This window comes from Pygoscelis adeliae, unplaced genomic scaffold, assembly GCF_000699105.1.
Source record: "Pygoscelis adeliae isolate BGI_AS28 unplaced genomic scaffold, ASM69910v1 Scaffold71, whole genome shotgun sequence".
Classification (NCBI taxonomy): Eukaryota; Metazoa; Chordata; class Aves; order Sphenisciformes; family Spheniscidae; genus Pygoscelis; species Pygoscelis adeliae.
Genome location: NW_008824356.1, coordinates 2781592 through 2796541, shown reverse-complemented (window position 1 = coordinate 2796541; position 14950 = coordinate 2781592). Strand labels below are relative to the sequence as shown.

Genomic DNA, 14950 nt, shown 5'->3' with positions numbered 1-14950 from the left:
CCTAAGCTGATCCCCGGCTGCTCGGACAACTTCTCTGTATTCCTCCCAGGCTACCTGTCCTTCCTTCCACCCTCTGTAGGCTTCCTTTTTGTGTTTGAGTTTGTCCAGGAGCTCCTTGTTCATCCATGCAGGAAAAAGATTCAAAATATTAGAGGCAGAAGAAATATTACTGCCAACTCACTGTTTCCTTTTTGGCAATCATAGAAGTGGGCAGGTAAATGGATGAATGCTGGACAATGAGGAGGACAGGCATAAGCATCACTAATATTTCCTGATTTACATAAAAGGTAAGTTGGTTTCGTCAATATAACAGAAGCACAAGTCCAGTTTTAACAGTTACTACAGGAAGCATTGTTCAAGGATAGGACCATGCAGCAGCTGGAAATGGTAGGAATGATTTGTAAAAATTAGACGGAAGTATCAGTTAATACTTCATAAAATAGGTTGGAAAATAGAGTATATTACATTTACATGATTTTGACAACCTCTTTATCTTCTGACTCACCTGACTCATTATAACTTCAACGCATGTTTCCAGGTAGAACTGTGAAAATAACTATTCGGATCATTAAAGAACTGACTGGTGAATAATAAATCAGGAAGAAACAGCATCACAAGCTAGTATCTCTGGGTGGAAAGGAAAAACCAGTAGATACTTGTAAAGATTCGCATGAAATATGTAAATGATTTGAAATAGAGAATTTCTCAAGAAGAGGAAGGTTTCCTACCAATGAGACAGGGCAGTAAGTACAATGCCAGCGATTAAGCATTCGAAGTGATTTAGAATGTAATTTTTGGGGATCATATATAGGAAATAATATTTATAGAATAGAGAATATGAATGTTTATTTGATGGAGATGCACATAAAAAGGAGAACTCTAACACAAATGATGCTTTATAAGGTTATTTCTTCATCTAATGTTTTTCACTGACTGATTTTTAAGATCTTGAGGTAGGCATCTTTCTTGCAGGATAGGGAGTAAAGATTTCTATTGTGTAACAGTTAGCACCATGACTACTAATAAGTAAATACATATATGCAGTTTTAAATTTTCAGTTAATTCTCTATCATTTAGAAGAATACAAGCCAGAAGATCTAAAAAGTTGTAAAATCATGTAAGCAACAGGGGATATCGGGTTAAGAAGCAAATAAGGAAAAGTGTTTAAAGAGTTTCCGCAAGTACCAAGGAAAGTTCTCTTGCTTTACACACAGAGATAGGGATGACGTTATACACAAGGTTGACCTCCGCAGCAGTAAGCCATTGGCCTGCTACACTAGCATGACCGTGCATATGAGGTGACCCAGCAGATATGAGGCTCCTTTTCAGGAAATCCTGCAACTCAGGACCTCCTCTGCAGTTTATTTCAGCTTGGGTCATGTTGCTATGACTTTTCTCCTAGAAGCAGTCCCAAAAATCCCTATATTTCCCAGAGTTCATTCTATATGACAGAGGAAGAACCCATGTAGATTAGCATTGCCTGTGCTAGAAAATCAGCCTGTGGGTTGTTTTTTTTCCTGAAAATTTGAAGAACAGCAGCAGCAAAGGTAGCCAGAGCTTTCTTATTATGTTCTTGGTACTGGTATTCTTTTACTACATCATTCCTGTTCCTCACATGATACCAAGCCACAAAATAATTTACAAGTCCCAGCATGTATGATAAGAGCTTAATTACATTTTGTATGGATAGATCAGGTCTGATTATAACCATTAATAGACACGCTTGCAAGGCTTCTAGGCATTTCACATTTTCTACTATTCCAGACCACGTTTCGATTGCATTGGTGGTGGGATGTTAGACAGATGATGCCAAATCACTGTTCCCTGCTCCTGCTACCTCTATTGCAATGTTGTAATTTAACCACAGCAGAGGCACACCACACATCATCCATGGGAGACTGCAATGGATTGCTGCAGTGGCACACACAAACTCCCAAACCTTTCTGAGGTGCAATTAATTTTCAATTTTATTTAAAATCTTATATTCATCCTATCTCTTACACTTAAATCAGGGGGAAAAAAAAGCTTATTAGGAATTTTCATTCTGTGACAAATAAGAACATATTTTAAAGGAATAGTGAAAAATTCACAGGAAACTTTGGCTTGTTATATTAACTACAGGTAACCCGCAAGACTTCAAACTGAGTTGCTCACAGTCAGACAGGAGATCAACCATTACACAATAAAATGCTGGTCTCCTGAGTCCAATTTGAGGGGCTAACTCTTTAGCCCAGTGGTAGCCCTGATTGTCATCATACACACTCAGGTAGAACAAAGACCCTACCAAGAAAGGAACATAGTTAAAAATGAAAAAGAAACAAAAATCTGCCTGATACCTATCTTGCACAATTGTATGCAATTTTTTTATTCCAGATAATTTATAAAAAGAATATATGCCAGTTATTTGAGAAGGTCTGTAAAATGGCAAGTTAGCTGGAAAGTGCAAATGGGGACTAATCACTATTTCTCAGCACAAGCAGCAGAGGCCATGATACAAAATTAACAGACAGCAGGTTTAAAACAAACAAAAGCACATGCGTTATCATATCCCATATAATTGTGTGACTCATTGCCACAGGATGGTTTGAAAACCAAAGGCAAAAATAAGTTGGGAAGGCAATTAAATAAATTTATCAAAGAAAACTCCATCAATGGCAATTAAACTTGCTAGTCAGGAAGCAACTTCTTCATCCAGAAGTTACTACATCAGTAATAAAATCTGGGAGACTGTAACAACTGGAATCATCCCTCCAAACGTGTCTTGTTCTTGCACTCTTAATCCACTTCTGACCACTGTCTTGATTAGACAGATTAGATAGTTTGGTTTGAAACAATACAAATGCTCTTATCTTTTTAATAGCAAAGAGGATAAAAAATTTTCTTATAATTTCGAGAAATTGACCCCACTTAGGGCACGGTGCTGGTAGCAGCCTCCAGAGAAGTGACAGGTATTTGAATGAGATCTCCTCTTTATACTAGCACACGTAAACATATTAGTTTAATCTAATTTGATGCAATTTAGATTCACACCACAGATAAAGGCGTAAGTCTGAATTAGTCTGGGGACTATTTTATTTTGACTTTTTTTTTTGCCCTGCCTCCTTCCCCCTCCCTTGTTTGCAGGAACTGCACAAACATACCCTTAAATAAAATAAGTAAAAGACAGAATAGGGATAGTTTCCTGCCTGTCACCTCTGCATCCAATGTACAAAACCAATACTGGAAAAAGGTTAGGTTTTCATAGTAAGTGTTTGATGCAAAAGGTCACCTGTAATGAGCAACAGTATTTTGGGTAAGAATTAAGAGTTCCTACAATTTTTCAGAATTCTTGTGAATTCCATATTTCAATCAGCATACTGCCAGCGTGATCGTGTTCCCAGCACAGAATTTTAATTCTGGTGAAACTGGTCTCCTAGATTCAAATAGGACTTCCTATTTCCATGTTCCAGACAACATGAAACAATCAGTTTTTGAAGAGATTTAGATTAAAAGCTGTGGACAATTGTACTTGACTTTCTATGAGTCTAAGATTAAAAAAAAATAAAACTACTTTACCTTTGGTTTTAAACTTCACTGCAGGTTATAACAATTTTATAACCCCAAGTTAAATATATTTAATTACCTATATATAAATGTCTCTTCCACTCTTGCTCTGCAAGTATCATGCAACTAGGAAAAAACAACAAATGCAGCTTAATGGATTGCTGGATCATTAATCAGCACGTCAATATACTGAAATCCCTGCGAATAACCTACTGTTAAAACAATTTAGGCTTTCATAACTTCATAAATAAATCCAAATGCAGTTTAGTCTTTTGTTTCATTGTACCTTTTCTCCTTCAGATAACGCAGCTTCCAAATATATTTTCTTTCCTACTTTTACTAAAAATAGCGTATCAGACGTAAAAGCCAAGTGTGAACCAAAAATTGATTGCTTTTCAAAATAGATAAATAAATCCAGATGTACATGAATGAATGCAATCGTTGTTCTGAGGATTTTATCTACGTTACCTTTAAGACAACACTAAAAACCATGATTTCTCAGGCTCAAATCAAATATTTATTCTTACACAGAACTGGCCTATAGTAACCCAACATTCACATTTTCTGGCCTGCTTCCCATATCTTAATAGCACTATAGTCTCTCACTATTATGGAGACTTTCCATACAAGAATCACTTCTAAAGAAGCAGTTCAGTTCCCTAAAGATTGAGTTTCCAATTCGGAGGCCCAGCACACCTCTTATTGCCACACTGATAACAATTCACCATTAGGTAAATCAGTCAGGCTGCCCAAAAAAACCTCATCTTGTGGTTTCTAAAGGAGAAGTGAAAACAGCAAGATTGAAACTCATCCAGTCCAGAAGAATCCTTCATTTGACTTCATCACCCAGATTTTAGCAGGATTTCTCCACAACATACAACAAACAACCTGTTGCTACCGTTACCAAGTTCACTGGGACATGAATCATCAAGGCACGTTCATTCTGCTCTGCTGAATTTCAAGCTTATATTCCTAGAGATTAGAAGAATTCTTGTTACAAAAGATATGATGTAATTCCCCTCATAAAAAAAGGAGTGCTTGGGTGCTCCTGTACTTACCTTAACTTTTGATTTGCTGCTATCACCAAATACAAAGGTAGAAATTATAAATACCGGACAGAAACCGATAGAGATTGTTAATTTAATCACATGGGGTTTATTCAGTTTTATAGCCAGCAACAGAGGTTGCAAATAGTAAGGGGAGGCAACACCAGGAAGTATCTGAGAAAACAACAGGGAGGAGTTGTCAAAATGCCTGATAGTCAAATTTTTTAACCTGCTCAGTTTCTGCTGCTCTATTCTTCTCACCAGGAAACGCAAAATCAGATTGGAAACCTCTGAAAGGAAAAATAGTTGCTTAGAGTCGACTCTTGAGGCATTTAGTCAGGGAATCCTGCCAGCCTCCCCCCATTTCACAATGTTGGGAAGTTAAAAGTTTTGAGAAAGTTTCCCTGTATTCACAGGTAGCCAGTCTGACTTTGTATTTCCTTTCTTAAGAAGTCCTATCTACCTCCTGCTCTCCCCTCAGTGCTGCAGAAGCAGCAAAGGATGTTGGAGCATACCCCTATGGGAAGAGTCAAACTTGGTGGCTCAAGGTATGTAGTCAACAGGTGTGTTTCCTCGGTGGAAGCATATGTGCCGACCACTTGCAGGAGCACTTCTAGAACCTCTGACACACTCACGTCCAATACACCTTCACTTACTGTTATTGGTATACAAAGCTGAATATATTAAATGCCCTTTTATTCCTCTTTTAGCCACAAATGGAAACTGTGAGGTTTCAGAAGAACTGCAAGGAGAGAAGGAAGACTTGCAGGCCAGGTCTTTCCCCTAGGTTTCACAGGCAAATGAATCTCGTCTCCTTCACCTCTCCTGAGAATTTTAACAGACTTGCTCTTCTGGACCTGGTGATCAATATTTTTGAGCTTGATCTATTCTATTTTAGGATGGCCCCAATATAGGAGGGGAGGCGGAAGATTTCAGCATATCAGGATCAATCTCTTACATGTGACTTCAGAGAAGAACTTGACTCGGTCCACCTGCTGAGATATTCAAGGAACCCCAGAAATTGACTGATGAAAGATGAATGCAATGCTGAATGTTCCAGTCACACATCTCTAACGCTAAAAATAGGTGAAGTTTCAAGGGTACCCCTTAGTGCTTGTGCTCCTTTCTCTTCTCAGACCATGTTACACAGAGGCTGAAGGTGATTTTCAATGAAAACACCAAAAAATCTTCTTTATGATTTGCGCAATGCTTAAAAGAAATTAAAGTACAGGTCTAAAGAATGAAACACAGGTTGCAAAGACAGAAATTTCTCCAATCTTAATGAAACATTTGTCCTATTGCTCATCATGGAAATGCAAACTTGGACTACCATTAGAAGACAGAAAAAAAAAAAAAAAAGAGATGGAAAAGGCTGGGAGCAAATGAACAAACACATGTCTGACTGCTTTGTTGAGTGGTAAGACAAGAGTTGGTGGGAGGAAGAATTGATGAACTGTCACAGTATGACAAGTAAGACCTCTGTTGGATGTATTGATTCTGAACAGAGAATGACTCATGGATCTACTTAATTCTTGCTTCATTTACAGACAGTAAAGTACTTGAACAAATCACAGATGCTGCCAAATGAGTCAAAGAAGAAAAAAATTCTTTTCCATGCATGACTTTTTTGGGTCAAATTTATTAATAATTGCTTGTTTTGCAGGACAGCTCATACACTAGAGCTCGTATTTTGTATCAAGTATCACTGTCTCGCTAATTGTGCAGTTGATCTCTCATATGCATGTTGCACAGTTAAGACAGACTTGAAGACTGGGAAAAAGTACCACATGAAAACCTGAGCATATTAGTATGTGTATTTGTCAACTATATATGTATGCACAGGTGTTAATTTCTTTGTGTGTTTTGTGGCCTCAAGATAATTTTTAGTAAGTGGGACTCAGGAGAGAAAGTTTTATTTACTATTCTCCCCAAACACTATTAGCTTCAATACTTCCCCTCCCCCCCCCTTTTTTCATCATAAAGGATTTTTAGACACAAGAGAAGAGATTTCAAAATTATGTTTCAAAATTGATTGAACCCCAGAGAATGATTGAACCCCAGAGAATGATGGGTCATAGATGCCCTGGTTTGGGGTTTTTTTCCCCTCTTTTTTAACTTCATTTGAAGAGTTATTATTTTTGTCTTTATATTTGGCAAACGAGCCTTGAAAATGTGAATAAAGTGCATACTAAAACAATGGTTCTGAGCTGAATTTACAAAGTGTAATTCATCAAGGTTCTTCAATTCTGTGGCCACAGTTGGGCTTTTTTCAAAAATTTAACAAGATCATTCACCATTTTCCTGTAGACTAGTATCCTACCTCCTGGTTTTCTCCCCTATCCTGATGAAACTTTTTTCTCACTCCCAGCTTTCACTTCAAGGCTGCAACCTCTCCCTACCCACTCTTCCATACTGCTAAAGCAGGCAGGGAGTCCAGGAATAACTACTACAGAACCACTAGAATAACTAAAACTATAAATTTTAAACTTTGAATCCCCTTGATAAATATTATTTAAAAAATACTTAACATATGGAAAACCAAAATGCAATAATCTGTTCACACACGATTACTATGCTACTTGCTACCACACAATTCATTTAGTCAAAGAACCTTTCTCCAATTCAGAGAGCAGCCTCCACTCAACAAGTCTGCTGCTTTTCCCCTGGAAGAGACAAGAAACAGCTGCAAGGCATGTCCTGTCCCCTCCGCCTGTCACAGAGCACCCCCAACTACAGCAGTCACAGCCTGGCTTTTTGTAGCGGCCTGTGAGAGGTGCAGGAGGGCAGGTCTGGTGGCTTTGTTGGCAGAAGCTGACTGCTGCTGCAAACGGGAGGTGTGGTAGGGGTGGCACACCAAGCTGCTGCCAGCAGACTGGGATGGGATAGGAGGGGAACAGCAAGGATCTGCCTTCGTCAGCTGTTGTACAGGCCTACTGTAATTTACATGGGAATTATATGAACTTATGTAGTCCATTTATAGAAATGCCATATTGAACTATCTGTCAAGAGCAAAAACCATCCCTTTGTGCATTGTCAGCCTTAAGGAACTCAATCTGGAACTGTTTCACCAATCTTGTAGGTGGCTGAGTTTAATACAGAGATTAGAGAGGGTAAAGTTAGGGCAGAGCTGAGCCCAACTGCCAAACTGTTTGAAGAAGGGAATTGTGAATTAGCTTTGATCCAACACACATTTGAAATCTATATTCAGTTACATCTAATATCAGATGGGTACAGCTAAAAAAGGAGCTGGCTGCATACCTCATTTACAATATACCAATCTCAACGTAAATTAAAAATACTGAAGTATTCTTTCAATTGCGCTTGCCGATGGTGCTCCCTCAGCCCTGTCTTGCCCCCACCCCAGCCCCTTTACAGTCTAGTGGTAGCTGGAGCACAGCTCATTGTAGTTCCTTCACTCCTCTCTCGCAAGCAAAGCGAGATGCTCCAGAGCCTAGATATCCTCCTTGCACTTGGATTCCCCCTCACTTCCAAGGAATACTTCTACAGAAATTGTGATAAACAGGAAAAATACATTTAAGAATTATGTAACAGTTTGTGTTTAATAAGAGAACCGGACAATTAGCATGTGGAAATTCCCTCTCTTGACCTTTACAGAGTGAAAGGTGGGGACACTACAGGGAGTTACGGCAGCAGTGAACAGAGAGTACCAAATGTCATTGTGCTGGCTAAGGATTTATGTAATTAGATACATCTGGAGGAAAGAATTAACTCAATGTCATGATACAGCCTGAATCAACTTTGCTTAGTTAAACTGCAAGGATATCTCAGCTTATAAACTACCATGTTTGCAGTATAAACAGTGAATGACTCATCAAAGCAAATATGCATCAGGTGCAGTCTTAAACAGCAGCAGAATGCACAAAAAAATGGAAAAAGACAAGACTGAATGATTTTAGACTTTATGGGAGTTTGTTTCTATTGTCTGAATTATATAGCAAAAACAATTTCCGTTCTATAATACCTTTTAATTAGGGGTCAACTTTAATGTCTCATTTAAAATACTGCAGTAAGGAAGCAAAGGGTTGTAAAGAGGTGCTGGCTAACATCCAGTGTTGCAGTTTTACAGTCACTGTGTGTGCAGTGCCTTCACAACAGATGATCTCACCGCTCCCTAGCCCTCAAAAATCTTTGTTCCCACCCTCGTGCTACCTCCTCTTTTTGTCAGTAATTGATGCAGCCACATGGTGATTTGTACCAGGAAACAGACCTAATATAAAAGCAACCCGGAAAAAAAGGGGATTAGAATTACAAACTGACAGTGTCATATACTAGAGAAGTTGCCACAGAATATTCCTGTAAATCTGCCAAGTCAATAATATTCATGATGATCTGCTAAGTAAGTGCTGGCTGTGAGGACTGAACTTGCCTGGGGCTACTGGAAGTCACATATCTAGTTTTCCAGAATGTGGAACTTTGGGGATTAAAGGAGTAAAAATAATTCCTTTAACTTCTGCTTTTTTCCCTTCTCTTCTCATCCTTCAAGGTACTTGTGCCTTGTCCACACAACCCAGCCCCTTCCCAAGATGCCTAAGGAATGCCTAAATAGAATCGCAAATGCTAGGATGTTTGAAAAAATAAAGGAATATTTTATCAATGTTTTCTCATTTTAATCATATGACTAAGAGTTAGCTAGGGTTGGTCTTCAGCAGAACAGTTACACTTCTTAAAGCTAAATCACAAAGTCGAACAGTATTTTTTGTTAAATTTAAATAAAGACTAAAATGCATTTAAATTACCATGTTACTGTCACATAAATCTTAGGCCTTCTCCTGTGTTTAACAAAGCCCTTTATTTTGCTATTCCCTCTAAAGCACATAAGGGACATGATCCAAAAAACCTAACAACTTGCACATAGTAATGCTTACAGTGTGTTATAAATGGAGAGCAACAATCTCATTTTCTCTTTCAACCATCGCTGCATACTAAACTATACACTGGAACAGAAATGTTCATAAAACGATATCCTGACTGGGTCTAACAGCTGCAGTAATGAACCCTTGAAAAGAGCATAGACCGACTCCCACCTGAAGACTTAAAATAATTTAGCTTTTTGACAAGTAAAACACGGGTTGGGCAGCTTTTAACACAGGTCCTTGGAAATACCGCTCCTTTATTATTATCTCTCAAGTCGAACAGAAGAGGTCACTAACGAGTCACAGCATGCCCCTCTTCTTCAAAATGGGCCACTCATGCTGTCCTACTCAGCCAGCTTGACCTCAGCGGCCTTCACTCTTAGCTTTTTTCCATCCTTCATGCTCTGCCGCCAACTTCTCTTGCATTTATTTCCTCCTCTCCATCCTCTCAGTTCTGCACTACTATGTACATTGGAGAGTTTAATAAGGCAGGCTGTGAATGCCCCAGACCTGCCACTCCACATTTTCCATTCAGCTGCCTCTGGCGTGAGGATAGCAGCCTCCAAAAGAGGATGTTCTGTGGCAGAGTCAGCCCTCAAAGGACAGACTGCAGTGTTCAGAGAGGTCAGCATTCACAGATGGGGGACTACTTGGCAGCAACACCAGTAACCAGGAAAGCAACACATGCAGAGATTCCTGTGGCCTTCCCTTCCCTCATCTGGAAGAAAAGTTTGGAGACAGAAGAAAGGATTGCTCTGCTTTGTGGGTTTGGTGGTGTTTTTTTTCCTTTCTGTTTCTAGCAGTCTTGACAAAAAGAGTAAGAAAACAAGAATACATGCTTCTTGTCAGAAGTATCCAAAATAAGAACAAAGACACAGTCCTTTCCTGACACGTTACAACACAGGAGTTCAGTCATGAAGAAATAAAACAGGATTCACTAGCATCCAGCATGATCTCGCATTTAAACAATGTTTCCAGTTGGAAAAAAAATGTAAACTCAATAGTTAATACTGTAATTGTGTATAAAGACATCTATCATAAAAAATAATTTAAAACTATCTCAATGAAGAGAGAGGCTCAATACAGGAAAAAGTCTTTAGTAGTACATACATCTAGGAGAGTATTTCTTTTGGGCAGTGAAGGAGCTATTTTGTTGCTTAGAGTGCAAATACACACTTCCCATGCCAAAAAAGGTACTATCCAGCCAGTGAATATCTACAGGTATAAGGCAGGAATAATAGGCATGTCCATCCTATCTCATGTAGTGACTCCACACCCTCGAAAACAGGATCCAGATAACAGGAGCAGCGAAAGACTAGGTGGTGGAAGCTCCAGTGATTAACATTTTTTTGTGCATGACAAAATGCAATAATAACAGCAACATAGCTTGTAGAACAAGTAAATTTTAGCTAAGAGAATCTTGTTCTGGAGGTAAGATGGGGTGAGCCGAAGTTACTGTTCTGTTGTGCAGGAAGGAAAGGCAGATCTTCCTAAAAATCCTCCTAATCTGTAAATACCTGGGATTCAAGAGAGATCTGACCTGTATCTATAGGGAACAACCTGAGTGGAAAGTTGATGCCTCCATACGGCCCTTCTGGAGCTCCCTGGCATCATGGATCCCAAAGTCCTTCCAATACAGCAGAAGCTAAGGAGGAACTCCAAGGCAGTTTATGCTGCTCAGCATGCTAATACCTTGTAGTAAGACTTCTGATCAGAAATCAGCAGTAATTATCCTGCAAAACCAGGCTGGCTCTTTTCTCCATTGCTTCCAGCTTTTACAGAACATTCAGGATCCTGTTCAGAGTTCCCATGCTGGGACAGGCATGCACTGAGGAAGGAGGTTCGTTTCTCTTCCCCTTCTTTGGCAGCATAGATCTATCCTTCTAAATCTTAAAACACTGTGTCACTACATGCTGCCTGGGATTCTTCTCAGATAATCAACATTTCTTCCCTAATCCCATGCAAACAACTTGTAAACTTCCTTTTCTATTTTCATAGTAAGGAAAATACCCTCTTCATGAGCCGGTATCTCATGAAAGTTCACTGCAGCTCTCAAACAAACATCTTTCAGCAAGTTTATCTAACCTCCCTAGCTCAGCTGCTTTTATCTACATATATGAAAGCATATCCTGCTTCTTAAGAATAGTTTTGAAGTAGTTCTTAGAACAAAAACATATTTCTTGTAATTACTAGAAGTAAATTACTTCCTTTATTATCAAGCTCATTTATAACTTAGTTTTAATTTCAAGAGCGTGAAAATTTAAATTCTGGCTTTGGAATACATGTGAGCAGCTACTTCGTTATTCCTAAATATTTGATTGACAAAAAAACCCCTTAAGCCATTTCTTAGTGAAATGCTAAAGGGGAGTGCCAAGAATTCTCAAAAATAGGTATCGGTAAAAAAGCAGGATTATTCTTCTAAAAATCACCAAGTGGAAAGAACTGAAGCCAGTTTGAGCTGCCCTTGTAAGAACAGGACTCAAATGTTTATGGCAATGGGAAGTGAAATAAAGTTTAAACTTGTACAGGATGTGGTTTGAACTAAGTAAGGAGTTATTTTAAGAAGAACTCTTACCAGCATAACTACATTAGACTAAATTTTCTGTATGGTAGATTTACTCTGTCCCCAAAAATCCCTATTATTATGAAAACATACACATTCACACAACATATGTCCTAATAATGTTATTATAAATAACTTAGCTATAACTATGAGCATTGCATACACAGGGAAATGTAGGTATGATTTTTTTAATGGCTGATGCATATGTAAGAAGAACCATCTTCCCACTGATCATTTTTAGTTTGTGAAGTCTAAATAACACTTTGAACTTCATTGTAACATGTGCTACAAAAATGTTTGATCAGTTTCTCAAGAGGATAAGTAATAATGAGGCACTAATTGTTTTACAATCAGCCTAAGCATACACGAAAGTCTTAATTAATATTTAAGCAGCACTTACATTTTCACACTGCATCTTTCTGGGTTTTATGTGGGAAACATTGAGTCCATCAATAACAATATCAAACGGAAGTCGATTTTCCACAAACGTTTGAAAGGCTTCAAATTCCTGAAATAAATAAATAAACAAACGGGGGGAAGAATATGTTCAGTTTAACAGAAACAGATTTCATTCAGTTTTTATTAAAAAAAGAAACAAAGCCTAAATCTCTCACTTTTCCTTTGTTAGCTACATTTCACATCTTTACTTGCATATTTGATAAAACAACCGTCAAAAAAAAAAACCAAAACATCTTTAAAAGCCAGAAGTGCTACAGTGGATACTTCCAATATAATTTTAAATTACATTACAACTGAGAACCAAAACTTTACAGTCATCCAGATTTTCAAAATTATAATCCAAACTGTACACTTTTATAAAGATACATGCTACAGTCATTGTTACGCAACAGCTGCAAGACAAAGCAGCTTTACGTACCAGTAGCCTGGGACACTATTACTAACTCTTAACATTTCCAAATGTAAAATAAGCATTATATTTAGTTTCTCTGTAAGAATTCTGAAATCTCTGAATGCCAGTCTTTGGATAACAGACGTATATTTAAATAAACTTTCATTTAGAAACACAGCGCTCCATTTGTGAGAAATACACAGCTTTAAAGCTAGCAAAACAATGAACTTTCTTACTAGCTCAGAAATGCAGTGATTGAGCAAACCAACAGCATCCATCCAGTTTTTCCAACAGAAGGAAAACCACAATTGCTTCAGGCTTGAGACCCCATAGGAGGGGAACAGAATACAAAGTAATAATAAAATCTTCAGGAATTCCTCTCTTGATTTTTGAGGAAAGATTTAGCAGACACTTGAATTAGATTTCTACTTCCTGCTTCTGACTGTTTTTAATAGGCACAGGAACCCTAATCCATCCTGATGGTCAGTGACCTGGTTTCATAAATGACCTTTCTACTAACAGGTAAGATTGGGTAATAGAGGTTTCACAGCCCAAGGCTATAAATGAACTTTCATAGCAACTCAAAACAATTGCAAATTTCATGCCTTCTGCTCAAAATTCAAGAAGCATGGTAAACAATCCAATAGAGCTTTATTTTCCTAATGCCAACAAATGCCAAAATTATTTGAAGTAACATGGTTACAGTCAAGTAGACATTTTTATAAAGTATAATGTACATGTAATCTTGTCTTCAAGGGCTCAGTTCAATACAAAACGAACACTTTGCGGAGAATTTTTAAAGTGGTATTTTATTTCAAGTGACAATAGTTCTAAAGCAGCTCCTGAAGGGATGGGTTTTCCCTGACTGGCAGAGTAGAGTGCTTTGTCAAGGGCACACCACAGCACAAGTTGGGGGAGCAGCAGAGGAGTTCGGTGGGTCAGCACTCCCCTCTGCCCACTTTTTGCTTGGCTCCCTCTCCTCTCCCAGCAGGGCAGATGGAGCAGGAGCTGCCAGGAGGGTCCTGCTGAGAGGCACCAGGATAGGCTCAGCACCTCTCAGAAGCCAGCTCCTGGCTCTCTGGGGTTTACTTTTGGAGCTGGGGAGAAGCTGCAGCCTTTTCAGTGTCATTCCCTTGGCCACCCCACCCTTCCCAGCCATCTCCTCCTGGCCACGTCTCTTACTCCATTCTCAACAGACGCATGACAGCATGCCCCTGCCAGACTCCCAAATCTGCTCAATTGTTTTGCCTCACTACCAGTAAACTGTGCAATACAGTAGGGAGAGAAGGTTTGCTGCCACAGGAGACTCTTAGCCACACAGGGAGATGAGGAGTTAATAGCAGAGCAAGAGCAGAAGAAAATGGCCAAGCTTAATTTATGTCACCAAATACAGAAGACTCCAGTGAAAAGCCTTAGACAGACTGAAAATCCCCAAGGATCTGTTCATTTTCTCCTTGCCATCCATATTTCCCCAGCAACACACAAGAGTGCTCCTCTCCTTTTCCAGAAAAAAAAACCTGTAAAGAACCACAGAGAAGATCCAGGTCTGCTCCCCTGAGAGGCAGTTTTTGAGTCGCCATATTTCCCATCCTCTCAGGACACACGGAAGGAAAAGGGCAAAGCCCAGGAATAAGTAGCAGGCTATGTCATCCAGATGCAGTACAAAAGGTTATTCAAACATACACAGACTTACGCTGTAAGAGAGAAAGTATACAATTTGAAGGATGCTGATCTTTCAAAGATTGGGATTTGTCTGGATTTTATGCAGATCCTACTTACAGCCACAGTAATAAAGAGATGATTCACCCACAATTCTCTAAAGGTATTTCCCTCACTAGCCAACTGTAAGAAATTGAAGATCATCTTTATAAGCAGTAAATGAAGTAGAGCACAGCTGCAGCTAGGGTACAGCTGATCAAGAGAAGTCAGACACAATAATCATCACTGCAGTACAACGATGACATGAAGGTTGGTTTGGGCAAAAGAAGTGAGCTATTCACACAGGCTTCCCCTTCCAAATGGAGGATGCAACGTGTGATCTACATACAGCCCTGTGTATGCCACAGGAACGTTT

The 14950-nt window shown here is 38.9% G+C and overlaps 1 protein-coding gene across 1 annotated transcript in view; it reads right to left on the bottom strand.

Moving 5' to 3' along the window:
• KIAA0391 (KIAA0391 ortholog) overlaps nucleotides 1–14950 on the bottom strand; it is a 60107-nt gene that overhangs the window by 19023 nt on the left and 26134 nt on the right. The window contains exon 5 of the mRNA XM_009319369.1: nucleotides 12427–12534. Within this exon, the coding sequence (XP_009317644.1) occupies nucleotides 12427–12534 (108 nt within the window). The remainder of the gene's footprint in view (nucleotides 1–12426; nucleotides 12535–14950) is intronic.